General features: G+C 46.3%; 1 protein-coding gene and 1 pseudogene across 1 annotated transcript; both read left to right on the top strand.

Annotated features, from left to right (window-relative positions):
* LOC147902064 (uncharacterized) overlaps window positions 1-8,998 on the top strand; it is a 72,879-nt pseudogene extending 63,881 nt beyond the window's left edge.
* A 564-nt stretch (window positions 8,999-9,562) lies between these two features.
* On the top strand, window positions 9,563-11,492 carry LOC147902063 (uncharacterized). The gene is made up of 4 exons (XM_087374413.1): window positions 9,563-9,818; window positions 9,926-10,204; window positions 10,436-11,130; window positions 11,275-11,492. Exons 1-4 carry the CDS (start codon window positions 9,563-9,565, stop codon window positions 11,476-11,478), a joined length of 1,434 nt encoding a protein of 477 aa, XP_087230539.1. The 3' UTR covers window positions 11,479-11,492.
* The last annotated feature ends 617 nt before the right edge of the window (window positions 11,493-12,109 follow it).

Below are 12,109 nucleotides of genomic sequence, written 5' to 3'. Positions count from 1 at the left end.
CGCATCAGGAGACCCGCGTCTATTAGCGCGTCTATATATCAGACTTACGCGCGTATAGACGCGCTCATACACGCGTAAATAGACGCGCAAATAAATGCTTTGATAGACGCACGTATAGACGCATATCGAACAGACAGACGCGAATATAAACGCGTTTGTAAACGCGCTGATAGACGCGCCTTTTTTTTTTTTTTTTTTTTACAGAATACTGTGTATGTTGTGTATGCTATATAGTTACAAGAATCCCATATCCACATTCTGTAATTCAATTCTTACAGCCAACCTCATTTTAATTACAATTCCAAATAAAATATTACAACTCCAAAACGCAATAAAATTGAAAGCTCAAAAAGTGCTTGTATATACATATAGCACGAAGCTAAGCCACGTCATGTGGCTCCAAGTACAAAAAATAAGGAAGCTAAGCCATGTCATGTGGCTTCAAGTACAAAAAATAAGAGGAGTCTATATACAAGAGGCACGAAGCCAAGCCAATGGCTTTAAGTACAAAAAAGAATAGTAGCACTACTTCTACGACTAATCCTCGCTGCCTTCCACGCTCCCTGATGCGCTGCCTTCTGCGCTCCCTTCTGCACCTCCTTCCTCGTCTTCCTCGTCGTCTTGTGCAGGGGCGCCCTGTAAACAAGGAAAAACATATATCAATGTATGAAAAATCAAATCTTTACTTATAATTTTGGCATTATTTAATTACTTTCAAATACCTGGGGGGCATGTCCAGTCGCTCGGGTATACTGCTCCTCAGTAATCAACCCGTCATCATAGAAGTGCCTCCATGTATCTCCTCTGCGATGGTGGCGGTGGTAGGCTGTCTCCACTGGAGTAGGGTATCTGCCCACGATCTCAAGCTGCATGACCGCGATACACTTTGTGGAGGGATTAGTACAAAGAAACAACCAACCTCCTAATAAACTACATAAGCAATATAATTTGAGATCGATACTTACAAATTGGGCCTCCCATGATTCAACACCCCCTGCTCCAAAATGCGCGCTCCCATACTCCTCCATCTGGATCCTCCGTGCCTCCACGTGCTGCAGACTGGGCTCCTCCCTCGCTGACTTCATTGCCTTCTTCCACTCACGCTTCTGAGCGGTGTGGGGCGGGCCCCTTGGAGGTTGACCTGCCTCAAGTCTAGCAAGCTCCGCTAGTGCCTGCCTCTTAAGGGAAGATCTTTTATTGCTAAGTATCGTAACAATCTTTGACTTGGCCCATTTATCTGTGAACTGGCGATTGGGGGGGTTAGGATACCTAGAGCGAACAGTAGCGAGGGTCTCATCAGCCAACCTCTTTGGGTGGTCTTTATAGTGGATAAAGCAATCTCTGTAATTGTTAGCAATTACAGAGCGCATGAAGGCCATTACATCCTTCCCCCGCGCATCCATCAAGATGCCTCCTGTCTGGGTGATGTCATAATAAATCGTACCATCACCCAGAGGCACGTCTAAATCATCGGAATCATCATCCTCGGCCTCACCGCCACATGGCCCAAAGCACTGTGCCATGCATCCGCCACCGCTCTCCCTGCTACTACGCCTGCCACCCTGTCGTGTCGAGCTCATACGCTGGCCACTCGTAGCTGGGGACTGCGCGGGACTACGCTGACCACTCGTAGCTGGAGAACCGAGTCTCGACGACTGGGGAGTACGTCGACGGCTCGCTGAGGCAGAAGGACCTCTTGAAGGCATGGGGGAAGGGGCATAAGACGGGATGGCAGAAGGGACATAAGACGGCATGGGGGAAGGGGCATAAGACGGTACGGGGGAAGGGGCATAAGACGGGGCATAAGACGGCTGTGCGGACTCCACTGGGGTGATCTCAGGCGGTGTGGGGTGGCTCGGAGTCTGTACTGCCGACTCCTGGGGAGTGTTAAGGGTACCCGTCATGTACCCGTATAACTCCGCAGGACTAGGAGGGTGCCCTAAAATATTATATAAATCCTTCCATATCGATTCACGCGGATCAGGTGAGCTAGAAGCACTTCCTCCCCACATGTTAAACTGGAAAAAAATAAACAAATCTATTACTTTGGGAGCTGAGAAGAAAGGGGGAAAAAAAAAAAAGAGGCTCTGTCAGAGCGCGTCTATAGACCCGTCTAATCTTCGCGTCTATAAACGCGTCTAACAGAGCGTTTAACAGTTCAAGTAAAAGCGCGTCTAACAGACCATCAAAACAGCCGTCTAACAGTGCGTTAAAAAGCGCGTTTAACAGCCCGTCCAAACATCCGTCTAAAAGCGCGTCTAAAAGCGCGTCTAACAATTCGTTTAAACTTCCGTTTAACAGATCGTCTGTTTGAGCGTCTATATCCGCGTCTGTGCGTGTCTGTAGCAAGCTAGACGCGCAAATAGACGCGCCTGTAGACGCGCCCTCAAACGCCTGTATACACGCGCTCCGACAGTCAAGAATACTCAAAAGTGGAAAAGGACGTTTCGCCCGACAAAAGAACGTGTCGCTCATACCTAGATGCTGCGTTTCGTGGATGCGAAAAAGTACAAAACTGGAAAGAGCAAGCAAGAACAACTTCAAAAGGACTTACTTGGAAAAAGGTATGGAAGGATCTTTCTTTTCCAAACTTGTTTCTTCTCCTTGTTCGTACTCCTCCTCTTCTTTAGGCTTGGAAGCAAGCTGTGTAGGTACGGTCCCTTTGTTTTGAGTGAAAGCTTGGAACTGTGTGTGTATGGGAGGCTCTCTCTTAAGCTTCGAATCTATAGAACTGCTAATAATGAAGGAAGAAAGCCGCTCGCGAAGTTTAAGTAGTTAAAAGAAAAGCAAAGCGAGCGGCGCGCCGAAAAGCAGGTTTAAAAGTCGCGGGTATCGTCGCGTCTATTAGCGCGTCTATAGTCGCGTCTGAATACACAGAGTAAGCGCGTCTATTAGCGCGTTTAAATACACAGAGTAGACGGGCATTTAGACGCGCAAGTAGACGCGACAGTAGACGCGACGATAGACGGGCATTTAGACGCGACACAGAGTTTTTAAGTTAGGCATTTGAAGAAGAGCAAATTTGGTGGGTTGTTTGTTTGTAGGATGTCTCCATCTTCAACAAGCAGCTCCAGTGAGGATGAATCCCTCCGTATCCACCATCGCGAAATGTGGTTGGAGCAAAAAATCAAATGTCTGTGTGATCAATGTCGAGGAAACATGTATCGTGCACGCAGGATTACGCTCAATCATATCTCAAAGTATGGAGAATGGGATGTGACCGTAAACAGGGTAAGGATTTGTAAGTTAAGGTTGATTGAGATACCTATGGGTGTTCATATGTTTGAGTTATAATGATCCCGTTTTAATTTGATACAGGATGCAGTGCCACACCCGCACATGTTACCCTATGCCCGTCGTGAGGAGGCGAAGCGTCGGCGATATGAGGTGGGATCTTCAGGAGGGACCGTTACGGATGCATGGAGTGATGGTGATAGTAGCCCTCCACCATTACCTCATGAAGCCGTGGAGGAGGAGGTGTTTGATGATATGGTGCGGGATTTATATGTCCATCAAGGGAGGGATAATAGCATGGAGCAGGATGATCTTTTTACAGCAGCATCGACTCCACTGTTTGAGGGGTGCACATTCTCTGTTCTACGTGCCTCCCTTGAGTTACTAAACTTGCAAACCATCTATGGATGGAGCAATGCAAGTTTGAATGCATTACTCAAGTAAGCTTTAATTTAAAGTCGATTTTGCAAACATGATGAATTATGCGCGTGGGTCAATTACTCGAATGCTTTTCCTCATTTATGGTCTTCACGTGCAGGCTATTGTGTAAAATGCTTCCAAGGGAGAATAAATTACCGACCTCAAGAGATATGGCAAGGCAACATGTGACCTCTCTTGGAGGATTAGATTACAAGCGCATCCATGCATGTGTCAACGATTGCGTTTTGTTTCGTGGACTACATAAGGATGCAAGAGAGTGTCCTACTTGTGGAGAGGCAAGATATAGAGCAGATCTCAAAACCTTGGACGTGCCTCGTAAGGTATTGCGACATTTTCCCATAATCCCTCGCATCCAACATATGTTCAAGTGCAAATCTATTGCAGAGCTCATGTCATGGCATTCCTCCCATCGATCAGCCGATGGCAAGTGGAGAACTCCCGCGGACTCTCCTGCGTGGAAGCATATTGAAGACACATGGCCAAGCTTCAAGGAAGAACCTAGGAGCTTGAGACTTGGATTGGGTATGGATGGTGTGAACCCATTTGGTCTCAAAAGCACGTCTTACAGTGTATGGCCAGTGGTATTGGTGAATTACAATCTTCCACCCTCTATGGCTATTAAGAAAGGACATGTCATGCTGTCCCTTCTAATTCCAGGGAAACATAAAGTCAAAAACCCTGATGTTTATTTGGAGCCTTTGATTGATGAGCTAGAGATACTTTGGAGAGGTATCGAGGTGCATGATGTGAGCAGGCCTCCCTCGTCACGAGACTTCAACTGCAAAGCAGTCTTGATGTGGACGATGCATGACTTCCCAGGCTATGGCGAGTGTTCAGGTAAGAATTGCATTTTTAAATTATGAATAGGCAAGGACGTGGCACCCTAAACCCACCTTCCACTCTTAATTGCATCTATTGTTTCAGGTCTCACTACATCGGGTTACCATGCATGTCCTGTTTGTGGTCCTTCGCTAGTTGCCTCACGGGCAGACGCATTGAATAAGGTCATCTATGAGAACACCATCGATTTCTCCCACCTGATCATCCTAGATATGTTGCCCCTTGGAATGAAGTCCTCCCACAATCACTCACCGCGGGAGATTGGATGAGAATTTGGGACGGATCCACGACTCCTCCACCACTTGGCATGAGCCGGTAAGGATTTGTAACTATTGGCTGGAAGTAAAGATTGGCTATATTGGTTGAAAGTGAAGATTGCACGCTAACACTTTATTTTGTTTAGATACTCCATCTTTTATCGTTTACCATATTGGTCCCACCTCAAGATCAATCACCTGCTCGATCCCATGCATATCTTCAAGAATGTGGCATCTACCATTTGGGAGCATTTGAATGGGACACGAGATTCGGCAGGCATAAGGGAGGATCTACGTACCACAGGGAGGATGCGTGAAGCTTGGCCTCAAGAGAGACCAAATGGGCGTGTTTTTTTACCTCGTGCACCGTGGATGTTATCAAAGCTAGAGATGGCGACGGTGAAGCGTGCTATTACTACAATTCGTACTCCCACTGGATGCATGAGGTGTTTGAAGGGAGCCTTTACAAAGAGCAAGAAAAGAGGTGTAGAGCAATTATATGGCTTGAAATCTCATGATTGGCACAAGATGCTCCAAGTAAGTATTTTATATGCATAATATCTTTTTCCTTTCAAATTTGTGAGTGAATAGCTATAAGCAACTAATCAACCACCTCCTCGCGGGTTCAGTTCATACTACCTACTAGCATTTCACGTAGTGCATCAAAGGACGTGAAAGATTGTATTTACAAGATGGGCGAGCTTATGAGGTATGTGAGCTCAAAGGAAATAGATCCCACCACGCTTGAGAATGCTCGAGTTATGTCAGTGGAGGCGGTTTGTTTAGTGGAGGAGACATTTCCACGTTCTATTCTCACAAGCCAACTACATCTCATAGTGCATTTGGTGGATGAGATTGCTATATGCGGTACTATACATGCACGATGGTTGTTCTTCCTCGAGCGCTTCATGAAGACCTTGAAGGGCTTCGTGAGACAAAATGCAAGACCCGAAGGTAGCATGGCCGAGGGTTGGTTGGTACAAGAGTCACTTGTATATATTTCTGAGTTTCTTGTTGATGTGGATAGCTCTCTCTCACGACTATGGAGAGATGATGAAGACCTAAGGATGACCTCTATTGTGCCTCAAGGAAGAGGACGCAACAAAGTAATAGACACGGAGTTGCGTAACAGTATCAACCTCTTTTGCGTGCTTAATAGTGATGTGATGAAAAGATGGGTGACAAGATACGAGGATGCAAAGGCAAGAAGACAAGAAGAAAGGGCCCTCTTTCGTACACACCACGGATCTCGTGTGCCATACCCTCAGCGTCTAAGAGCACTTCCAAAGGATATTCATGTGGATTGGCTACTTGATGAAATGGAGAAAGCAGAGAAATACGAGGGGATGCATATCACAATGGAAGAATGGGAGTATGCTAGGGGATGCATGAGCAAGGTCGGTATATAGAATGTTATGCATAAGTTAGGAGGTTTTTATAATTTAGATTGCTTATTTAATTGATTTTTTCTTGGTGTAGTGCACTATGTTCAATGCTATATGGTGTGAGGGCAAGCATTTTCGAACACAACGGATTGATGATAAGAGAAACACACAAGATTGCGGCGTCATTGCTAGCTTTGAGGGGGCCAATGGAGTCATGGATGATTATTGTGGCATAATCCAAGATATCATTATGCTTGACTTTCGACGCTTCTTTGTGTATGTTTTGGATGTAAAGTGGTTTAAGGACGTGGTGGAAAGAGGCCCTAATGCAACAATCAAACGCCATGCAAGTGGCTTTGTAACTATTGACTCCACAAAGTTTTGGCAAAGTAGGAAGGACACACTAATACTACCGCAACAATGTGAACAGGTACTGTGCACACACATAAAAATACTCGCTTTTAAATATTTGATGCAAGAAAAGTAACATGATTGTATTTGTGTTTGAATTAGGTTGTCTATCAACCAATGGTGGATAATAATAGGTGGTGGCATGTCATACCTATTATGCCACGTTCCAAAGTGATGTATAGTACATTTACTAATATGGAGCGTATGGAGGATGATCATGCCCATGGACGTGATGATGACCGTGATACAAGAGAGGAGGATGATCATGAGATAGGAGATATAGATATTGAGGCCGGCATTACCCGTGAGGACGAGCCTACCATTGGAGATCTTGATTTCGATGAGCACATGAGTGGCACAAGTAGTAGTGGGTTGAATGTATTTGTAGATCTAAACACTTGTTTGGATTTTGAAGTAGATAGTTTGGCAAGGGTTGATCTCATTGAGGATGAGATTGAACCGTAGCCCCACAATTGATATTGGCAAAACTATTTTACATATTGTCTCATTCTCCTCATTTCCCTTAATTCTTGTATATGTGGGCTTGCAAAAAATTATGTGCTTTGGTAATCATGGGCAATGTTTGGAAAGCAATGATGTACACCAAAATCTCACTTTCTGTATTCTCTGGATCGCGTCTAACCCCGCGTCTAAATGCGCGTCTGAGTCTCAGTGTAAACGCGCAAATACACGCGCAAATAGACGCGCTAATAGACGGGATGTTAGATGGGCCCGTATTTTCTCAGGTCTAACGCGTAAATAACGTAAATAAACGCCGCGCAAATAAATGCGGTGATTGACGCGCAAATAGACGAGCATTTAGCCGCGCTAATAGACGCGCCCGTAATTTCTCTACTAGAGCAACGCCTATAGACACGCTCGCTATTTTACGCATCTACCAAGCGCGTCTATAGTTGCTTTGTGTTGTTGTGTGTTCACAACTCGACATAAGTGATTTGTGATCTTGGGATGCATCTTCCACTAAGGAGTATTGGCCTCAAGCAAGCAACCTCTTTACTATACAAACATGATCGAATAACAATTCGATTACCTAGACTCAACATAACCAAAATGTGGAGACATATATTCTCAATATTCACATCCATCTTCTTGCTGGAAAAGGCATGCTTCTAACTTATTTTGTGGAAGCATCAAGGGATTCAAAAAAGAGGGATGTCGGGGGTGTTGGCAACGAGGAGCTTGAGATGGTGGGGAACTCGAGAAGCCAAATGGAAGGTGATAGGCCATCTTTAAGTTGCATGCACAACCATAAAGGGTACAAGTAAGCATATTTAATCTTCGATAACTCTCTCTCTCTCTCCCTCTCTCCCTTTCCACGCATGCCTCTCCCCCATGCAAGAATATAAAGAAAGCAGAAAGCATGAACAAGCAACTCTTAACAATCTACACTAAGTAGTAATTATAATGTTAATGGATAATAGAAACATAAAGCAAACTTATTAATACAATGCATGAACCTTAGTAACTATAATGTTAATTGAATCCAATGAATAGACAAAACCTAATACACAGAAAAGGATTATATAAGGCAATTGTATTTCTGGACATGACGTTTTCGAATGGAGAGATCTATTGATTCATCCATGCACAGCGTTCCTTCAAGCAAAATACAAAGCCAGGTTTGCGTTCCTGCACATCGACATTCCATGAAAGATGCACGACAACCGATGGATAGACCGAGATGGAGACAGTTTCACAAAACTTCAGCTTGATGGAACAATTTGGTAGGCCGATATGGAGATGTTTCTCCAAATAAACGTTGGTGGAACCCCTCTGATCTCCATCTGCGTTATGTTCCATGAATTGGATTTCTTTCTGAAGCATTTCTCCACTTCAAAGGCAACGCAAGATGTTCAGCGTCGATCACAGAAGGTGTTCTGCGTCGCATGTGATCAAGGGGTGTGCGAATCAATCGGAACTAGCTGAGCAACCTCTGCGTGCAAGAGTGCAAGAGTGCAAGAAGCGACTAAAAGAGCGAGCCTTTCACGCTACCAAAGCTCATCTCCAGACCTCGCAACAGTCACGTTTGACAAGCAAACATGGAAATGAACGAAGATGCTGTGGCCTTGTCAACAGTCACAGCATTGCGTAGTCTTGTAGCCTTTCTCCTCACCATGGTTGCAGATGTTGCAACGCAATGCTGTGGCCATGTCAAACCTCTTATGGGCTGTGGCCATGTTGACGTTCGCTGGCTGGTTTGACAAGGCCACAGCCCACGAGAGCATCAACGAACGTAGATGCTGTGCACACGTACGTTGGAAACAAGGCGCAACAAGAAACACATTGGAAAGAGGCGAAACAATACCTTGGAAGGAGGCACAGCTGAAGGAGACGCGAATGGAGAAAGGAACAAGCGGGAGCTTTGATGCAAGAGGTAAAGGACATGCCGAATGGAGGGTCTTTGAATAGCATGGAGGGCAAGTGCAATGGGAGTGTAACGCGGGAATTCTACAATGAGTGAGAGGAGTGGAGGGCGTTTCAACCGGTCTAGCTAGTCCAACATTATGATGCTGGACTGGGATTGAGGAATTCCTTCATGCCAAGGAAGCAGTTCACTGCTAGGAAGAGGGGGGTGCCTCAACATTATGGCAACATGGGGCTGCCATTTCATCATGCCAGTAAGGAATTTAATGAAAAGTGAAATGAACAATGCAATTTAAGGCCTAGGCGCTGATGATTATATAGTCACTGACCGTAAGATTCTTAAAATGGACGATGTGGATGCAGACACGTGGCTAGATGGAGAAGCAAAGACATGACTTTTAAATTAAAAGATAGTGCCACGTGTGGATCTTACCTCACCTTTCCATTTGAGTTGTTGCAGTTTTGTAAGCGAAACGTGTCGCAAGCACAGGATGACGGGCACGCAATAGTACGCTAGAGTATTCTTCACTTCTTTGTATCCTCATCCATTTCCAAACAGGCGGTCCTCTCTAACATCTTGTTTGCATCTCCGCAGCGAAGCTTCCAGCGATGATGAACTTCGTAGCTCTATCATTGCTGTTTTCTTACTTCGGAGCAGTAGTGGTTTTGGTACCGGAACCTCATCTTATTCGGGCCGACCACCATGTTGTGGAAGGAGATGTGCAAACCCCAGGCGGCATCTTCGATTCTGCCGAGCAGAAAGTCACCGATACTGTTCAAAGCATGACGGGTACGAATGAAGAGAAATTCCCTAGCACGATGGAGAAGATGAAAGAGAAACTGCAACAAGGATACGAGAAGACAGGTGGTTTTTCTGCTACTGATAGTTGATTGTAATTCTTTCGTTTCCCCCCCTTAAATGTGCAGCCTTGCCATTTTACAAAGAATGAAGAATTACGCTTTGTCTTGCAGTAGATGGCATGGAAAGTGTGAAGGAGTCAGCAAAGGAGTCCGTCGCGTCGGCGAAAGAGTCCATGAAAGATACGTACGAGAAAGCTAAGCAAGGAATGCCGAAGACCACACAGGACGCAGCTTCTTACATACCCATTACGGAGGACGCGGCATCGTACATCCCTGGGAGGGAGACCGGCGGCGAAACGTTGGAGACGCTGAAGCAGAAGTTCGAGAAAGCGATGCAAGACATGGAGGACATAATACGGGATGCGGCGTCGTACATGCCAGGCGGGGGTGGTGAGGAGGACACGGAGGGACGGGAGATGGGGGGAGGGTACACGCAGAAGGTGGGGGAGGTGTTGGAGGGGGTGAAGGAGAGGCTGAGGGAGCAGAAGCTGGCGACGGGGAGGAGGGTGGAGAAGGAGGTGCTGGAGAGGAAGGTGCAGGAGTTCTGCGGGTGGTTTATGGGGTGGGGAAGGGAGGGGAGGGAGGGTGACGGAAGGGGGGGAGGAGGGGGGGTGACGGAAGTGGGGGCGTGGAGGGAGAGCTATGGGTATTTGATGGAGTCGGCGAAGGGGGCGATAGAGGGGGCGAAGGAGGTGTTTGAGCGGGCGGTAGCGAGGGGGGCGGCCGGCGGCGGCGGCGGCGGCGGCGAATGGCGTGAAAAATACAAGTATTTGGCGGAATCCGCCAGAGGCGCCCTCGAGGGCGCCAAAGAAGTCTTCGAAAAAATGGCCGCCGCCAAATTTAGCGCCGGCTCCTCCGCCCCTCCCGCCGGCGCCTCCGTCCCCAAACCGACGGAACTCTTCCCTCCCCTGTCGGAATCTTCCCCTGATTCCGTCAACTTCACCCATTCCGGCCTCCGCCGCCTCGCCCACTCCGCCATCCGCCGCCTCTCCGGCACCTTCCGCCCCCTCCTCCGCGCCCTCTACCTCGCCTCCTTCTCCACCGTCTACGGCGTCTCCCTCTGGATGACCTTCGTCTCCGGCTACTTGCTGTCCCGTGCCTTGCCCCGCCAGCAGCTCGGCTTCATCCAGAGTAAACTCTTCCCCGCTTACCTCCGCCTCGTCACCTTCGGCATTGCCCTCTGCTTCGCCCTCCACTCCGCTCTCCACGCCTTGCCCTCTGGCCCACCCCCCGAGCGCTGGCAGTACTGGAACTTCGCCTTCTCCCTCGCCACCTCGCTCCTCAACACTCTGCTCGTCGAACCCAGGGCCACTAAGGTAGTATCTATAATACCGTCTCTATAATTCTTTGTATTAAACGTCGTATAGATACCGTCCCTGTAGTTCTTTGATGTTGAAAACGTTGTGTGCGCGCAACATCCATCGTTCTTCTCTTCTCACGTGTGCTTTCTTCGTCTCCAGGTCATGTTTGAGAAGCTCAAGATCGAGAAGGAAGATGGGCGTGGCCAAAGCGGGGAAGACTTCGATGAACAGACGAAGCAGCGCTTGGCCTGTATCGACGCCAAATTCAAGAGCATGCACGCGTGCTCGTCTTATTTGAATTTGGCGAATGTAGCCGGTCTCACCTGGCATCTCTGGTACTTGGCCAACCGGCTGGTTGTGTGAAATCTCACTCTACACGAAAAGCACAAAGTTACATAGCAAATGCAAATGTTATTAGTTTGTATAGGGGTTTGAAGTCTTTGGATGTACAGATCTTTCTTAGGGTGCTAGCACACACTTGTATGGAAACACCATATTAGGAAAAGTGGGAAAATCTCATGAAATTGGAACTCTCCAAATTGGTTAAGAAGCATGAAAATGTGTACTTTTGTATCTATTTTGTTCAATGGAGATTTCTTGAAATTCTCAACTTTTGTTTTCTTTTTTTCATGTTTTCACATGATTGGTGGAAATGTTTACAATTGAATTGAAATGTCTGGATTCAAATGAGCTAAGGTCGATTTGGTTTATAACATGCTCCTCACTATTGTGAATCCTTTTGTATTAGTTTATATGTTCATGATGTGCTATATACTCAAATATGTATATGATAGGTATTTCTATTACAAAACGTTCCATGCATGAAATTATTGCCGAGTGATGACTACAATGAGTTTCACCTTTTTAAGACTCGTAGCATTTTCATTGATGTTAATTAATTAGAGAGTATGTTGTAAATTGGTTTTGTTAATCAAGATAATTAAGAGTAATTTAAGACTCTTAGCAATTTCATGAATGTTGTTTAGGGAGTATG

Source organism: Dipteris shenzhenensis, chromosome 5 (genome assembly GCF_047967505.1).
Source record: "Dipteris shenzhenensis isolate YYH24624 ecotype China chromosome 5, Dip_SZ_1.0, whole genome shotgun sequence".
NCBI classification, from domain to species: domain Eukaryota; kingdom Viridiplantae; phylum Streptophyta; class Polypodiopsida; order Gleicheniales; family Dipteridaceae; genus Dipteris; species Dipteris shenzhenensis.
This window is presented reverse-complemented; position numbering and strand designations above follow the sequence as displayed.

What these genes read in the sequence shown, in the direction of transcription:
- LOC147902063 (XM_087374413.1), top strand. Translation starts at nt 9,563, where the DNA reads ATGATGAACTTCGTAGCTCTATCATTGCTGTTTTCTTACTTCGGAGCA. An exon ending in ACAAGGATACGAGAAGACAG is followed by an intron (nt 9,819 to 9,925) that starts GTGGTTTTTCTG and finishes TTTGTCTTGCAG; the next exon opens with TAGATGGCATGGAAAGTGTG. An exon ending in GTACATGCCAGGCGGGGGTG is followed by an intron (nt 10,205 to 10,435) that starts GTGAGGAGGACA and finishes GGGTGACGGAAG; the next exon opens with TGGGGGCGTGGAGGGAGAGC.